The sequence below is a fragment of the Mobula birostris genome, chromosome 7, assembly GCF_030028105.1.
Source record: "Mobula birostris isolate sMobBir1 chromosome 7, sMobBir1.hap1, whole genome shotgun sequence".
Lineage (NCBI taxonomy): Eukaryota > Metazoa > Chordata > Chondrichthyes > Myliobatiformes > Myliobatidae > Mobula > Mobula birostris.
In genome coordinates this window covers 10,746,685-10,765,400 of record NC_092376.1, presented here as the reverse complement: position 1 = coordinate 10,765,400, position 18,716 = coordinate 10,746,685, and the positions used below count along the sequence as shown (strand labels likewise).

At 43.5% G+C, this 18,716-nt stretch overlaps 2 protein-coding genes across 3 annotated transcripts in view; one reads left to right on the top strand and one right to left on the bottom strand.

The window, feature by feature from the left end:
- The window catches only part of LOC140200638 (uncharacterized), a 44,304-nt gene extending 35,899 nt beyond the window's left edge, over positions 1–8,405 (top strand). The window contains exon 4 of the mRNA XM_072264209.1: positions 7,920–8,405. Coding sequence (XP_072120310.1) covers positions 7,920–8,111 — 192 coding nt within the window. The 3' untranslated portion in view covers positions 8,112–8,405. The remainder of the gene's footprint in view (positions 1–7,919) is intronic.
- Positions 8,406–12,262: 3,857 nt separating this feature from the next.
- pnpla4 (patatin-like phospholipase domain containing 4) overlaps positions 12,263–18,716 on the bottom strand; it is a 73,230-nt gene continuing 66,776 nt past the window's right edge. The window contains exon 7 of one of the 2 annotated variants that reach the window (XM_072262620.1): positions 12,263–12,629. In XM_072262620.1, the coding sequence (XP_072118721.1) occupies positions 12,609–12,629 (21 nt within the window). In that variant the 3' untranslated portion in view covers positions 12,263–12,608. The remainder of the gene's footprint in view (positions 12,630–18,716) is intronic. The other variant, XM_072262618.1, reaches the window with a different exon arrangement.

The following is an 18,716-nucleotide window of genomic DNA, read 5'->3' as shown; positions in this document are numbered from 1 at the left end:
GGGGTTAAGTGGGATAATAAATCAGTCATGACAGAATGGTGGGAAAAGTTCGATGGGCTGAATGGCCTAATTTATTCCTATGTCTTATGGTTTTATGGTCTTACCAACAGATGCACCCTTCTGTATTAACCCCATCATGAGTACTTGTTCCATAACCTTCTATACCTAAGCAATTCTTGTGTTCTTCTAGGCACTCGTTCAAAGCCGTCTGCACCTCTGCTCCATCCACCTCCTCAGGAGTACGTTCCAGATCCTCACCACCATGTGGGTGGAAAAGGTCCCCTGTCAGGTCACCGCTGAATCTCTTACCCCTTAACTGACAGTTGGCAAATGCCAATCAGACTTAGCTATCACAATCACTGTTCTTTTTTTGAAACGTAGTGAGTCGAGCCTAGCAGCTGTGGGGGGGGGGGGAAGGAATTAGCCATTACATATACGATCAATATAGGCTATTTGACCCATCTAGTTTCTCTGCTATTCAACTGTCTGATTTACTTTCCCTCTCAGCTCTATTCTCCTGCCTTCTCCCTGTAACCTTTGAAATGCTTACTAATTAAGAATCTATCAACGTTCGCTTTAAATATTCCCTGACTTGGCCTCCACAACCATCTGTGGCAATGAATTCCACAGGTTCACTCTCTGGCTAAAGAAATTCCTCCTCGTCTCCGTTCTAAAGCAATGTTCTTCTATTCTGAGGCCTCTGGTCGTAGACTCTTCCACTAATTGAAACATCCCCTCCATGGCCACTCTATCAGGGCCTTTCAATATTTAGGTTTCAATGAGATTCTGCCTCATTCTTCTAAACTCCGGTGAGTACAGGCCCACAGCCTTCAAATGCTCCTCATATATTAACCCTTTCATTCCCGGGATCGCTTTCATAAACCTCCTCACAACCTTCTCCCACACCAGCACATCGTTCCTTAGGTCATGGGCCCAAAACAGCTCACAATACTCCAGATGTGGTCTGACCAATACCTTATATAGCCTCAGCATTGCACCCTTGCTTTTATACAGGACTAGAATCTAGTAGGAGTGTCTAGGACCAGAGGGCACAACCTCAGAATAGAGCAGGAGTTCCCAACCTTTAAGCCATGGGACCTTACCCTTAACCATGGGGGATATGGACCCCAGGTTGGGAACCCCTGGAATAGAGCAACATCCATTAGGAATGAGATGAGGAGGAAGCTCTTTACCAAGAGAGCGGTGAATCCATGGAATTTGTTGCTACGGGTGGCTGTGGAGACCAGATCATTGAGTGCATTTAAGCCGGAGGTTGATGAATTTTTGATTAGTCAGGGTGTGAAAGGTTACGGGAAGAAGGCAGAAGAATGGGGTTGAAAGGGAAAGAGATCACCCATGATCAAATGGCGGAGCAGACCCAATGGGCTGAATGGCCGAATTCTACTCAAATGTGTTATGGTCTTACATTCTAGTCCTCTTGAAATGAATGATAACATTGCATTTGCCTTCCTTAGTGCTGACTCAGCCTGCAAGATAATCTTCAGGGAATCCTGCATGAGGACTCCCAAATCCCTCTGCACCTCTGATTTCTGAATTCACTCCCCATTTCAAAGACAACCCACACTTTTATTCCTTCTACTAAAGTGCATGACCATACCATGACCATTCATGGGTTCCTAGACCATTGAGAAATCTGATGGCAGAGGGGAAGAAGCTATTCCTAAAGTGTAGAGATTGGGTCATGGTTACAAATACGTGTTTGCCCAGGTGCAATGAGAAATTTCCTTGCCAGAGCATCATGGGCACAGGGCATCATATAAGCAGCACTCACAAGAAAAACAAATTAAGTATAAACTATACATAATTTTTACGAGAAAGAACACAATTAGAACAAGAGTGAAGTTCATTGCCGTACAAAGTGATCAAGTGATCCTTGTCCTGACGAAGGGTCTCGGCCTGAAACGTCGACTCCACCTCTTCCTACAGATGCTGCTTGGCCTGCTGCGTTCACCAGCAACTTTGATGTGTGTTAAGTGATCCTTGTGTTGCTGCAGGGATTAGGGTTGCGTCGGTTGGTTCAAGGAATGAATGGTTGAAGGGATGAAGCTGTTTCTGAACCTAGTGTGTAGAACATCTGGCTTCTGTACCTCCTGCTGTGAGAAGGTGGCATGGTGTGGATGGTGGGGATCTTTGATGAAGGATGTTGAGGCAACACCGCCTGTAGATATGTTCAGTAACTTGGCCTCCACTGATGATGTAGCACAGTTGGCGGGCCATTCAGCCCGTCGTGTCTGCGTCAGCCAGCTCTTTGGTAGAGCAATCCTGTTCATCGCACACCTGCTGAGCCCCCGTTCACCTGCAGATTGGCTTTCTTTACAGAATGTAGCTTTTGGAAGCTGTTACGAGATCATGTGTATAAAAAAAAACTCATCCCATCTCTGTTTCCTCTGCCAATGAATGAGAATCGTTAGATTTCCGCTGTGTCTGTCATTGCCTGTATATTAATCACCCAGTTTTCTATGTGTAGTGTTTCTCATATCTGTACTAAATTTAACATAGAACATAAAATAGTATAGCACAGTACAGGCCCTTCGGTACTCAAACCCTGCCTCCCATATAACCCACCATCTTAAATTCCTCCATATACCTGTCTAGTAGTCTCTTAAATTTGTAAAAGAAACAGTCGCGACTGGCATGTGTCTCTCCCTCTCCTCTTCATTCTGAATTGAAAATCATCTTCAAAGGGCTTTACATTCAATTACTTTCACACGTTCTTTTTCTTTAAGATCAGCATTACTTGTCACATGTACATTGAAAAATTGAAGCATACAGTGAAATGGGTTGTTTGCGTCAACGGCCAACACAGTTCGAGGGTGTGCTGGGGGCAGCCCGCGCGTGTAGCCATGCTTCCATGCAAATATGGCATGCCCACATCTTACTAACCCGTACGTCTTCAGAATATGACAGGAAAACGTAGCCCCCGGAAGAAACACACATGTCCACTGGCAGAATGTACAAACTCCTTACAGACTGTGGCAGGAATTGAACCCCAGTCGCTGGTGGGTTAGTAAGGGTTAGTCAGATGTTGGTGCCAAAAGTAAGTTGACACTCTGGGGCTGCTTCAGACAGTGCTGGTCCTCGACACAAATGACACATGATTATGATTATGATTATGAAGACACGTAGTCCTCTCTTACTGTCATTTAGTAATGCATGCATTAAGAAATGATACATTATTTCCTCACAAAACACAGGACAAACCAAGACTGAAAAAACTGACAAAACCACATAATTATAACATATAGTTACAACAGTGTAACAATACCATAACTTGATGAAGAACAAGCCATGGCACAGTAAAAAAATTCAAAGTCTCTCAAATGTCCCACATCTCACGCGGACGGGAGAAGGAAGAAAATCTCTCCCTGCCATGCCCGACCACAGTCCGACCCTGAGTCATCCGAAAACTTCGAGCTCTGATCAGCTCTGATCAGCTCTCCGACATCGAGTACTGTCCGAACGATTCGACCTCCTTCTCGGTCGCCAAAAGCAGGCAAGGCCGGGGATTTTGAGGTCTACCCTCCGAAAGATTCCCAACCACACAGTAACGACAGCAGCGAACCGGTGTTTCAGAAATTTCTGCAGATGTTCCTCTGTGCTTTCACGCTCATTCTCCATCAAATCAGAATTATCCACGGCCCCTATTTAACAGATACGATATCATTTTTCACCGGAGGGCTGCGCACACACAGGCGCGCCGCCATCTTCTCCTCCTGCCATTTTACTGATTTTACTAATCTTTCGATCTGTGTCTTTGATAAATAATATATTAATAAAGTATTTTCTTATATAGATTATAAAAATACTCCTTAAATAAAAAATTACATATTGCAATTAAAATTTTAAAATTACAAACGTAAATTACATATACACTCAGTGGCCACTTTACTAGGTACAGGAGGTTCCTAATAAATTGTTTACTGAGTGCGTGTTTGTGATCTTCTGCAGCTGTAGCCTGTCTTCTTCAAGTTTAATGTGTTGTGCATTCAGAGATGCTGTTCTGCACACCACTGTTGTAACACGTGGTTAGTTGAGCTACTGCCACCTTCCTGTCAGCTTGAACCAGTCTGGCCGTTCTCCTCTGATCTTCCCATGAACAAGGTGTTTTTGCCCACAGAACCGATGCTCACTAGATGTCTTTTTTGGTTTTCACACCATCCTCTGTAAACTCTAGTGACTGTTATATGTGAAAATCCCAGAAGATCGGCAGTTTCTGAGTAATTCAAACCACCCCGTCAAGCTTTGACGTATTGTGCATTCAGAGATGCTCTTCTGCACATCACTGTTGTAACACGTGGTTATTTGACTTACTGTCACCTTGCTGTCAGCTTGAAGCAGTCTGGCCATTCTCCTCTGACCTCTCTCATTAACAAGGTGTTTCACCCACAGAACTGCTGCTACCTGGATGTTTCTTTGTGTTTTTCTTGAACAATTCTCTGTAAATTCTAGAGATTGTTGTGTGTGAAAATCTCAGGAGATCAGCAGTTTGTGAGACACTCAAACCTCCCCTTAAATAGGCACCAACAATCACACCACAGTCAAAGTCACTGCCTCACATTCTGTTCCCATTCTGATGTTTGATCTGAACAACAACTGAACCTCCTGACCTTGTCTGCATGTTTTTTATGCATCAAGTTGCTACCACATGACTGGCTGATTAGATATTTGCATTAATGAGCAGGTGTGCAGGTGTACCTAATAAAGTGACCACAGTGTGTAGAAAATATAGTTCATAAGACCATAAGACATAGGAGCAGAATTAGGCAATTTGGCCGATCAAGTCTGCTCCACCATTCAATCACAGCTGAACCTTCTTTTCTGTCTCCTCCTCAACCCCAGTTCTCGGCCTTCTCCCCGTAACCTTTAATTCCATGTCCAGTCAAGAACCTATCAATCTCTGCCTTAAATACACCTAACGACCTGGCCTCCACGGCAGCACGTGGCAACAAATTCCACAAATTCACCACCTAGTAATTATACTTCCTAGTATCACCAGTGAGCGTTAGGACATAATGATGCATCCATACAAGATGTTGGTGAGGCCTCACTTTGGAGGATTGTGGGCAGATCTTGTTGGCCGGCTATGGTAAGGATATCATTATGCTGGATTGGGTGCAGAAAGGATTCCTGAAAACGTTAGCGAACTGTGAGTCTTTACACCAAAGAGTCTGGAAACTGAAACTTTGCTTATTTTTAAGGTAGATAGATTCTTAAGAAAGCACACGAGTTGACGACAGGAAAGGAGGGTCAAGGAGACATGTTTAAGGCAGGGGTTCATAACCTTTTTATGCCGTGGAGCCTTACCATTAACCGAGGGGTCCATTGGCCCCACGTTGGGAAATTCTGGTTTAAGGGAAACATGAGGGGAAAATTCTTTACTCAGAGGGTGGTGATTGTGTGCATTGAGCTGCCAGCAGAAGTGGTGGATGTGGGTTCGATTGCAATGTTTAAGAGAAGTTTGGATAGGTACATGGATGGGAAGGGTATGGAGGGCTATGGTACACATGTGGGTCAATGGGACTAAGCAGATTAAAAGTTCAGCATGAACTAGGTGGACCGAAGGGCCTGTTTCAGTGCTTACCACTCCATGACTCTATGACATGGTTCCAATCAGAACAGCCAATACAACAGAGCGGACTTGAGGGTCTAATTGGCTTAGTCCTGTTCTTAATTTGCATATTTGTAATCCTTTGGCACTAACATATCTAACAACAGTGTTTGACATAAAACAGCACAGAGACTCATTGTCTGTGTCAGACATGATGCTGTGATGCTCAATAAATCTGATTCACTTCTGCCTGTATGTGAATCATATCCTTCCATTTCCTGCACATTCCCTGTGTCTAACAGGCTGCTAGACACCACCTATGTTCCCTCTAAGCTGTGCGTGTGTGCACGCACTCACACGTTTTTCAACCAGCGCACAAAGGAAATTAATGTACGTACAAAAGGTTAGTCACCTAAAATAATGTAGTAATTAATAATTATACTTATTGAAAATAGTCTTTTAGCTAAACGTTTCTGTTAACTAGTTAGTCGGTTTTTCAAATACCACAATGCACATCACTAATTTACATCACCTCACCTTTCCTGTTCCGGTTTGTACAGCTGCATCACGGCGGCAGCCATCTTTGGCGGACAGTGTTCATATCGTAAAGCTTACAAAGATCTGTTTCAAATCCTGTAGATAGCTTACTAAGTTTTTATTGAAAAAGCTCAGTCAAATGACCCTGTGGCTAAATACTGTCACAAGAAATTGATAAACATCATATACAAAGTAGCTTTACAGGTTTTAAGTGACATCTTTGATGAACCGGCTGCACTGTGATTCACTTCATTTTGCGTGAGGCAAAAATAACAAGATAAGAAAGCAGTATCAGGGAGACAATGTTTCGTGGAGTGACAAAGTTAAACTTTTGCTAAGCCAACAACGTGAAGAAAACGTCACAGTAGATACAAGTTCGCTGTCGACTTTTATAAATCATCTTTGTGTTCATTTAGAAGAAGGGTTTCCTGAAGATGAGGTACAAGAATGGTCAGCTTTTGATTTCTCTGCAATTGCAGATTGTGACTTCACATTTGGCAATGAACATGTTAATGCCTTATATCTAAAATATCATGATTTTCTAGCTGAAAATATTGTAATAGTTAGACAGTTTAATGACTTCAAATTTTCCATGCAAGAAAAAATTAAATCCAAACCGATTTCAAACTTTGCTCAAATGGTGGCATTTGTACTTCAAAATGAACAGTTTTGCAACCTTGCACAGTTGATGGACATTGGGGGAACCTTTCTTGCGTCCAGTTGGACTGTGAGCGAGGTTTAAGCCGAATGAATCAACTCAAAAACAAGCTGAGAAACCATTTAGGTGACTGTCATGTGGATATGTTAATGAGAATCAAAAGCTATTAATTGGATGAAAGTTCTATTAGTCTAGATAGAGTTTACAAAGAATGGGTAAATGCCAAAGACAGGAGAGAGAAAAAATAACTGAGTGACTTAAATATGTATGTTATTTTGTTGTTATTCTGTGCCGTTTTATGTCAAATATTTTGTAAACCTACATAAACTGTGCCATGTGTGCATTCAGTGCGCACATACTTCTGTCACGGGGAAAAAATTTGCATAACGTAAGTTTTTTGCACACACTGACTACTAAAAGTTAGCGGGAACAGTGAACACCACTGCCATATCTGCTTCCAGCAACCCATTTCAAACAAAAATATATCCCCTGCACATACAGTCTCCTTTAAACCAGGGGTTCCCAAACATTTTTATGTCATGGACCAATGGCATTAAGTAAGGGGTCTGTGAACCCCAGTTTGGGAACCCTTGCTTTAAAAATTCTGCCCTCTCACCTTAAATAAATATCTTTTTAAATATGAACACAACACTACTGTTGTATATTTAACCCTATGTTGTATATGCACTGAATGCCAACTTGTACACCTACAGAGTACCTTATCTGTTAATATTATTGTGTCAATATTATTTGATGTGCTGTGTGTGATATATGTACTGTGTTTTACGCCTTGGTGCCCGAGGAACATTCTTTGGTTTAGTGGTATACATGCGCACCCAGCTGAATGACAGTAAACTTGTACTTGAACTTACCTTTTTCAAAACAACACACAAAATGCTGGAGGAACTCAGCAGGTTAGGCACTGATGAAGGGTCTCAGCCCAAAATGCCAGCTGCTTATTCCCCTCCATGGATGCTGCCTGACTTGCTGAGTTTCTCCAGAACCTTGTGTGTGTTGCTCTGGATTTTCAGCATCGGCAGAACTTCTCCTCTTTATTTTGTTCATATCTTAAACTAATAAACTCATTTGATTGTCTGAAAGATGAGCTTCATTGAATTTAGCACGTGACTGAGACTGTAATTAAATACTTTGCAGATCCTGATGTGTTCTCATGTGAAGCCCAAGGGCACAGTGACTGCAGAGGCATCCAGACGGCCAGGGGAAGTACAGCTCAATTCTTTCAGAGAACATACAAGCTCTACGGTTACTGAACAGACCAGAGAGACACCCGTTCAGGAATACGAGGACATGGCACTTTTCAGGAACATGAAGCAGAGGGAGAGATAAACAACAGATGGACAATGTCTTTGGCTGTGCCCAGGGATCTACACTGGGCCAGCGTGGTAGTGTAGCGGTTGGTGTAACGCTATTACAGCGCCAGAAACCCAAGTTCAAATCCTGCCAGTATCCGTCGGGAGTCTGTACATTCTCCCCATGACCCTGTGGGTTTCCTCTGGGTGCTCGGTTTCCTCCCATGTCCCAAAAGCACACAAGCTAGTAGGTTAATTGGTCACATGAGTGTAGTTGGACAGCATGGTCTCGTTGGGCAGGAACCAGCCCACTTCTTATCTGTATCTTGAAATAAAAAGAAAATAAATATCTGCAAAGAGTGGCCATTGACAATGATTCTGTAAAAGCTTTCAGACAGTGTGGAGTTGCTTTTAAATTATTAAAAACAAGAGGTTCTTCTGATGCTGGAAATCCAGAGTAATACTCACAAAATAAAGACCATAAGACATAGGAGCAGAATTAGGCCGTTCAGCCCATCAAGACTGCTCCACCATATCATTGTGGCTGATCTACTTCCCTCTCAACCCCATTTTCCTGCATTCCCCAAATAACCTGACACACCCTGACCAACCAATTACCTGTCAACCTCTGTCTTAATGCACCCAATGACCTGTCCTCCGCAGCCGACCTTGGCAACAATTTCCACAGATTCACCATCCTCTGGCGAAAGAAATTCCTCCTCATCTCTGTTCTAAGTGGACACCCCTCTAATTTGAGGCAGTATCCTCTGGTCCTAGACTGTCCCACCAAAGGAAATATCTGCTTTATCTAACATATAGAGAGGCTTTGAGGAAAGAGAAGCAGAATAAAGGGTGTAAAGGCAGTAAGGTAGAAGGGCTAAAGTGCGTGTACTTCAATGCAAGAAGCATCAGGAACAAAGGTGATGAACTGAGAGCTTAGATACATACATGGAATTATGATGTGGTGGTCCATTACAGAGACTTGGCTGGCACCAGGACAGGAATGGATTCTCAATATTCCTGGATTTCAGTGCTTTAAAAGGGATAGAGAGAGGGGGAAGGGGAGGATGGGTGGCATTACTGGTCAGGGATACTATTACAGCTACAGAAAGGGTGGGTAACGTAGCAGGATCCTCTTTTGAGTCAGTATGGGTGGAAGTCAGGAACAGGAAGGGAGCAGTTACTCTATTGGGGGTATTCTATAGGCCCTCTGGTAGCAGCAGAGATACCGAAGAGCAGATTGGGAGGCAGATTTTGGAAAGGTGCAAAAATAACAGGGTTGTTATCATGGGTGACTTTAACTTCCCTAATATTGATTGGCACCTAATTAGTTCCAATAGTTTAGACGGGGCAGAGTTTGTTAAGTGTGTCCAGGACGGATTCCTGTCTCAGCATGTTGACAGGTTGACAGGGAGAATGCCATACTAGATCTAGTACTGTATTAGGTAACGAACCAGGTCAGATCACAGATCTCTCAGTGGGTGAGCATCTGGGGGACAGTGACCACCACTCCCTGGACTTTAGCATTATCATGGAAAAGGACAGAATCAGAGAGGACAGGAAAATTTTTAGTTGGGGAAGGGCAAATTATGAGGCTATAAGGCTAGAACTTGCGGGTGTGAATTGGGATGATGTTTTTGCAGGGAAATGTACTGTGGACGTATGGTTGATGTTGAGGGATCTCTTGCAGGATGTTAGGGATAAATTTGTCCCGGTGAGGAAGATAAATAATGGTAGGCTGAAGGAACCATGGATGACAAGTGAGGTGGAAAATTTAGTCAGGTGGAAGAAGGCAGCATACATGAGGTTTAGGAAGCAAGGATCAGAGGGGTCTATTGAGAAATATAGGTTAGCAAGAAAGGAGCTTAATGAGGGGCTGAGGAGAGCAAGAAAAGGGCATGAGAAGGCCTTGGTGAGTAGGGTAAAGAAAAACCCCAAGGCATTCTTCAATTACGTGAAGAACAAAAGGATGACAGGAGTAAAGGTAGGACCGATTACAGATAAGGGTGGGAAGATGTACCTGGAGGCTATGGAAGTGAGCGAGATCCTCAATGAATACTTCCCTTCAGTATTCACCAATGAGAGGGAATTTAATGACGGTGAGGACAATGAGTGAGGTTGATGGTCTGGAGTTGATATTAAGGGAGAGGAGGTGTTGGAGTTGTTAAAATACATGAGGACGGATAAGTCCCCGGGGCCTGACAAAATATTCCCCAGGCTGCTCCACGAGGCGAGGGAAGAGATTGCTGAGCCTCTGGCTAGGATCTTTATGTCCTTGTTGTCCACGGGAATGGTACTGGAGGATTGGACGGAGGCCAATACTGTCCCCTTGTTCAAAAAAGGTAGTAAGGATAGTCCGGGTAATTATAGACCAGTCAGCCTTATGTCTGTGGTGGGAAAGCTGTTGGAAAAGATTCTTAGAGATAGGATCTATGGGCATTTCGAGAATCATGGTCTGATCAGGGACAGTCAGCATGGCTTTATGAAGGGCAGATCATGTCTAACAAGCCTGATAGAGTTCTTTGGGGAGGTGACCAGGCATATAGATGAGGGTAGTGCAGTGGATGTGATCTATATGGATTTTAGTAAGGCATTTGACAAGGTTCCACACAGTAGGCTTATTCAGAAAGTCAGAAGGCATGGGATCCAGGGAAGTTTGGCCAGGTGGATTCAGAATTGGCTTGCCTGCAGAAGGCAGAGGGTGGTGGTGGAGGGAGTACATTCAGATTGGAGGATTGTGACTAGTGGTGTCCCACAAGAATCGGTTCTGGGACCTCTACTTTTCGTGATTTTTATTAACGACCTGGATGTGGGGGTAGAAGGGTGGGTTGGCAAGTTCGCAGACAACACAAAGGTTGGTGGTGTTGCGGATAGTATAGAGGATTGTCGAAGTTTGCAGAGAGACATTGATAGGATGCAGAAGTGGGCTGAGAAGTGGCAGATGGAGTTCAACCCGGAGAAGTGTGAGGTGGTACACTTTGGAAGGACAAACTCCAAGGCAGATAAATGGCAGGATACTCGATAGTGTGGAGGAGCAGGGGGATCTGGGGGTACATGTCCACAGATCCCTGAAAGTTGCCTCACAGGTAGATAGGGTAGGTAAGAAAGCTTATGGGGTGTTAGCTTTCATAAGTCGAGGGATAGAGTTTAAGAGTCACGATGTAATGATGCAGCTCTATAAAACTCTGGTTAGGCCACACTTGGAGTACAGTGTCCAGTTCTGGTCACCTCACTATAGGAAGGATGTGGAATCATTGGAAAGGGTACAGAGGAGATTTACCAGGATGCTGCCTGGTTTAGAGAGTATGGATTATGAACAGAGATTAAGGGAGCTAGGGCTTTACTCTTTGGAGAGAAGGAGGATGAGAGGAGACATGATAGAGGTGTACAAGATAATAAGAGGAATAGATAGAGTGGATAGCCAGCGCCTCTTCCCCAGGGCACCACTGCTCAGTACAAGAGGACATGGCTTTAAGGTAAGGGGTGGAAAGTTCAAGGGGGATATTAGAGGAAGGTTTTTTACTCAGAGAGTGGTTGGTGCGTGGAATGCACTGCCTGAGTCAGTGATGGAGGCAGATACACTAGTGAAATTTAAGAGGCTACTAGACAGGTATATGGAGGAATTTAAGGTGGGGGATTATATGGGAGGCAGGGTTTGAGGGTCGGCACAACATTGTGGTCCGAAGGGCCTGTACTGTGCTGTACTAGTCTTTATTCTATGTTTATGCTGGAGAAACTCAGCAGGTCAGGCAGCATTGATGGAAAAGAATAGAGTCAATGTTTTGGGCCTACACCCTCATCAGGACTCTAAATGATTGCTTGTTATATACAACCAAGTGCCTTTATGCATTGAGTTGCTGACGTGTGATTGGTTGATTAGATATTTGTATTAAAGAGCAGGTGTACAGATGTACCTAATAAAGTGGACACCTAGCGTATACTTTAATGTACAGTGCCTATAAGAAGTATTCAACCTCCTTGGAAGTTTTCATGTTTTATTGTTTTACAACATTGAATCACACTGGCTTTTTAAATGAATGCAGCAAAATACAGGGAAATCCTGGAGGAAAACCTGATGCGGTCTGCAAGAGAACTGCGACTTGGGAGAAGATTTGTTTTCCAGCAAGACAATGACCCCAATCATAAAGCCAAAGCTACACAGGAATGGATTAAAAACAACATAGTTAATGTCCTGGAGTGGCCAAGTCAGAGTCCCATTTCAGCCAGTGAAGCTTGTAGCTCCTCCAGAGTTATCATAGGTCTCTTGGTGGCCTCCCTCACCAGTCCCCTTCTTGCACCACCACTCAGTTTTTGAGGATGGCCTACTTTAGGCAGATTTATAGTTATGCCATGTTCTTCCCATTTCTTGATGATTGACTTAACTCCAAGGGATATTCAGTAACTCAGAAATATTCTTGTTTCCATCTCCTTTCTTGTGCTTTTCAACAACCTTTTTGCAGAGTTGCTTGGAGTGTTCTTTGGTCTTCCTGGTGTAGTTTTTGTCCGGACACTGACTCACCCGCAATTGGACCTTCTAGATACAGGAGTATTTTTGCTGCAATCAATTGAAACACCTTTACGACACACGGACCTCCAAGAACAGATCTCCATTTAACTAATTATCTGACTTCTAAATCCATTGGCGGCACCAGGCACTGTACATGCAGTAAATAAACAGAATCACGTGGGTTCCCTCCAGCAATTAAGGTAAATTTGTTTTTGCTGGACGCAGGAGCTTCTGCCAATGAAAGTAAGACCATAAGACCGTAAGATATAGGAGCAGAATTAGGTTTGCTCCACCATTTCATCATGGCTGATCCATTTCCCACTTAGCCCAATCTCCTGCCTTCTCCCCCTATTCCTTCATACCCTGAATCATCAAGAATTCATCAATTTCTGCCTAAGTACACCCAATGACTTTGCCTCCACAACCGCCTTTGGCAATGAATTTCATAGATTCACCATTCTCTGTTTAAAGAAATTCCCTCTCATCTCCGTTCTAAATGGATGTTCCTCTGTTCTGAGTGTGCCCTCTGGTCTTATACTCCCCCACCATGGGAAACATCCTTTCCACATCCATTCTATAGATGCCTTTCATCATTTGATAGGTTTCAATGAGATCCTCCCTCCCTCCGCCCCATTCTTCTGAATTCCAGGAAGCACAGGCCCAGAGCCATCAATCCATGCTCATATGGTATGGTAACCCTTTCATTCCCGGCATCATGCTCATGAACCTCCTCTGCCTTTTCTTATTTGCTCTTTCAAAAAGGTTCCAATAAGTCTTAAATCTCTCCCTAACTATCTGTGTTCTAAGGAGAATAACCACAGGTTCTCCAGTCTCTCAGGCAACCTGAGTTCTCCCATCATGTAATGAGGGGAGTGAAATTTATGAACATTGTGTTGTTTCCATTCCAAAAGAAAGGTGGTGCAATTTCTAAAGAACAAATCTTGAACTACAGGTAACACTCCGAAATGCTGGATAAACTCAGCAGGTCACGTGGCATCTTTGGAGGGAAATGAACAGTCCATAAGGCCTTAAGACAGTGAGACAAAGGAGCAGAATTAGGCCATTCAAACCATCGGGTCTGTCATCCAATCAAGGCTGATTTATTAACACACTCAACCTCATTGTCATGCTTTCTCCCCGTATCATTTGCTGCCCTTATTGATCAAGAACCTCTCAATGTCTGCTTTAAGTATGCCCAATAACTTGGCCTCCACAACCCATCTGTGGCTGTGAATTCCACAGATTCACCACCGTCTGGTTAAAGAAGTTCCTTCTCATCTTTGTTCCAAAGGGACACCCTTCTATATTGAGACTGTGCTCAATGGTCCTAGACTCTCTTACTATAGGAAACATCCTCTTGATGTCCATTCCATTGAGGTATTTCAATATTTGATTGAGATGCCCCTTCATTTTCCTAAACTGCAGCAAGTACAGGCCCAGAGCCATCAAACACTCCTTCTCCTGTATGTTAACTCTTTCATTCCTGGGATCATTTCAATGAACCTCCACTGAACCCTCTCCAATATCAGCACACCCTTTCTTAGATAAGAGGCCCAAAACTGCTCAAAATAATCTAAGTGAGGTCTAACCAATGCCTTATAAAGCAACGTTATATCCTAGTGCCCTCAAAATGAATGCTAACATTGCATTTGACATCTAACTTTTCTACTGACTCTACCTGCAAGTTAACCTTTCGGGAACCTTGTGCAAGAACTTCTGAGTCCCCTTACATCTCTGGTTTCTGAAGTTGTTCTCCACTGAAAAAATAGTTCCACCCAAGAACAAGACCATATACTTCCTCACACTGTATTCAATCAGCCATTTCTTTGCCCATTCTCCTAAAATGCCCAAGTCCTTCTGCAGATTCCTTGCTTCTCAATACTATCTTTCTAACATCAGCAAACTTGGCCACAAAGCCATCCATATGAGGATGGTTTATTAGTCAGCGATAAACCATCCTTTTAAAACTGCGACCTTTAGATTGTGGCTATGTTAGAACCCTCAAGGCTGGTATAGTAAAGGAATGTCCTTCAATAATGGCTCCTGCTGTCTTAATGAATCTTAACATCATCCCCTTATATTTGAGTAAGGCTTGCTCTCTGGTATTGCTTTAAAAGTCAAATTGCTAAAAGTAATTATGACTAAAGTTCAATATTTCTATTTTTATATTGCTAACAACTTCATAAAAGTTTAAGGCTGGCAAGTTCTTTAGAGACCAGGTTTGAGAGGAGTCATTCAGCTTGCTAGATCTTTCCTATCCTCCGATTTAGGTATATCTGTCAGCTCCGGTCTCTGCATTACAAAGAGGATGGGAAGGCTTTGGAAAAGGTGCAGAAGAAGTTCACAAGAAGGATTCATGGAGTAGAGAGAATTATCTGTACAGAAATGTTGAACAAAGTTGGATTGTTTTTCCTGGAGGCCGAGTGAAGACCAGATATAAATTACAAGAGGCATAAGACCATAAGATAAAGACAAAATTAGTCCACGCAGTTCACTGGTGTAGTCTTTTTGGTGAGATCTCTCTGCTCATTTAATGGAAGCAAAAGATTCCATGGTGCCACCTGATGTCACCTTACCCTGGTCAATATTCCTCTGGCTTCCTCCAATATCCCAAAAAACTGTGTGGGTTGGTAGTTTATTCATTATCATTATATGTCGTGTAATGTTCTTGTGAACCTCTTCTTCACCCTTGCCAAAGCCTCTACATCTTTCCTGTGATGCAGTGTATGGTGTAGTGATCATGTCTCATGACTACAATTGCTTTTGGAAAACATTTCTACACAAGTGGTTTGCCATTGGCTTCTCCTGGGCAGTATCTTTACAAGATTGGTGACCTCAACCCCAGATAAAGATGGCAGAATATAGTATTAATGGTAAGACTCTTGGCAGTGTGGAGGATCAGAGGGATCTTGGGGTCTGAGTCCATAGGACACTCAAAGCTGCGCACAGGTTGACTCTGTGGTTAAGAAAGCATACGGTGCATCGGCCTTTATCCACCATAGGATTGAGGTTAAGAGCCGAGAGGTAATATTGCAGCTGTATAGGACCCTGGTCAGACCCCACTTGGAGTACTGTGCTCAGGTCTGTTCGCCTCACTATAGGAAGGATGTGGAAACCATAGAAAGGGTGCAGAGCAGATTTACAAGGATGTTGCCTGGTTTGGGGAGCATGCCTTATGAGAATAGGTTGAGTGAACTCAGCCTTTTTTCCTTGGAGCGACAGAGGATGAGAGGTGACCTGATAGAGGTGTATAAGATGATGAGATGCATCCTTCATGTGGATAGTCAGAGGCTTTTTCCCAGGGCTGAAATGGCTAGCATGAGAGGGCACAGTTTTAAGCTAATTGGAAGGAGGTACAGAGGAGATGTCAGGGGTAAGTTTTTTACACAGGGAATCGTGAGTGCGTGGAATGGGCTGCCGGCGACAGTGGTGGAGGTGGATACAATAGGGTCTTTTAAGGGACTCCTGGACATGTATATGGAGCTCAGAAAAATAGAGGGCTATGGGTAACCCTAGGTAATTCGTCAGGTAAGGACATGTTCCGCACAGCTTTGTGAGTCGAAGGGCCTGTATTGTGCTGTAGGTTTTCTATGTTCCTATTTTACATTATCAATACTCTTCAAAGATTACCTGCCTGGTGTCAGCGGTCACATAACCCAGACTTGTGATATGCACCACATGTACGATCAGCCACCACCTGCTCCCATGGCTTCATGTCACCCTGATCGGGGCGCTAAGCAGGTGCTACACCTTGCCCAAGGGTGACCTGCAGGCTAGCGGAGGGAAGGAGTGCCTTAACCTCCTTTGGTAGAGACGTATCTCCATCCCGTCACCCAGGTAGGTTCATTGGCCCATTGTAAATTGCCCTTGGTGTGCAGGTGGGAGCTAGAACACATAGTTAATAGAACGCTACATCTTCACCCCATGATTTTGTGCTGACCTTTTAACCTGCTCTAAGACCAGTCCAACCCTTCTTTCCTACACAGCCCTCTATTTTTCTATTATTCATGTTTAATTTGACTTTTAAAGCAATTGCAGAGAACAAGCCTTACTCAAATATAAAGGAGATCTGTTAAGATGCATTAAGACAGCAAGAGCCCTTTAAGAGTTTCTTTAAAGACACTAAAGTATCTGCCTCTACCACCACCTCTGGCTCTCATGCTCTCAGTGTAAAATTATTACCTTTGATATTGCCCCCCAACACACATAAATGTGAGGCTGAGAAGCTGGTGCAAGGGGCAGGGTTTCAGGTTCTTGGATCATTCGGATCTCTTCTGGGGGAGGTATGACCTGTACAAAAGTGACAGGTTGCACCCAAAGCCAAGGGGAACCAATATTCTGGCAGGCAGTTTTGTTAAAGCTGTTGGGGAAGGGTTAAATTAATTTGGCAAGGGGTTGGGAACCAGAGTAAAGGGACTCAGGATAGGACAGATGGTAAAAAAGCAAGGGTAGCATGCAGTCAGGCTGTTAAGATGATAGGACGTAATTGCAGCCGGCTGAGTGAGTATCAGTACATTAGGGATGCAGAACGAAAAAAGGGTAGCAAATACAGTACACAAAATGTTATATCTCAATGCAAGATGATCTTATCCCACTATTACAGATTGTCAGGAATGATGTGGTGGCCATCGCTGAATCAGGGCAGAAGGACGGTTGTAGTTGGCAGCTGAGTTCTCAAGGTTACACGTTGTATCGGAGGGATAGGAGGGTAATCAGAGGAGATGGCATAGCTTTGCTGGTAAAGAATGGCATCGAATCAGTGGAAAGATGTGACATAGGATTGGAAGATATTGAATCCTTGAGGGTTGAGTTAAGAAACTGCAAGGGTAAAAGGACTCTGATGGCAGTTATATACAGCCTTCAAACAGTAGCTGGGATGTGGACTAGAGATTACAACAGGAAATAGAAAAGGCATGTCAAAAAATGCAATGTTAAGACACTCATGAGAGACTTTAACATGCAGGTAGATTGGGAAAATCGGTGGTGTTCCGCAGTGGTTGGTGTTGGGATCACTTCTTTTTATGCTCTATATCAATAATTTAGATAATAGAATAGATGACTTTGTTACCAAGCTTGCAGATGATACAAAGATTGATGAGGGGCAGGTAGTGCTGAGGAAACAGGTAGGCCGCAGAAGGACTTGGACAGATTTGGAGAATGGGCAAGAAAGTGGCAAATGAAATACAATGGTCATGCACTTTGGTAGAAGAAATAAATGTGCAGACTGTTTTTTAAAATGGGAGAAAATCCAAAAATCTGAGATGCAAAGTGATGTAGGAGGCCCTGTGCAGAACACCCTGAAGGTTAACTTGCAGGTAGAGTCAGTGGTGAGGAAGGCAAATTCAATGATAGCATTCATTTCAAGAGGTCTAGAATATAAGAGCATGGATGTGATGCTGAAGCTTTATAAGGCACTGGTGAGGTCTCACCTCGAGTATTGTGAACCACTTTGGGCTCCTTTCTAAGAAAAGATGTGCTGGCATTGGAGAGGGTTCAGAGGAGTTTCACGTGATTCTGGGAATGAAAGGGTTATCATATGAAGAACGTTCAATATCTCTGGGTCTGTATTCGCTGGAATTTAGAAGGATGAGGGGGGATCTCATTGAAACCTTTTGAATGTTGAAAGGTCTAGACAGAGTTTCCTGGGGCAGGGGAGTCTAGGACAAGAGGGTATAGGCTCAGGATAGAAGCCATCCATTTAAAACAGAGATGTGGAGAAATTTCTTCAGCTAGAGGGTGGTACACTTGTGGAATTTACTACCACAGGAAGCTGTGGAGGCCAAGTCGTTAGGTGTATTTAAGGCGGAGATTGATAGGTTCTTGATTGGCATGTACAACAAAGGCTACGGGGAGAAAGCCAGGGAGTGGTGATGAGGAGAGGAAAAAGAGATCAACCGTGATTGAATGGTGGGGCAGACTCAATGGGCCAAATAGCCTAATTCTGCTCCTACATCTTATGGTCTTATTTCCTCCAATCACATTAAAATTCCCCCCCCCCCCACCAAGTATTACCCATTTCTATCCTGTGAGTAAGTCTCTGGCTGTCCACTTTATCTTGTACACCTCTATTGAGTCACTTCTTATGCTCCTTCACTCCAAAGAGAAAAGCCCTAACTCACTTAACCTATCCTCATA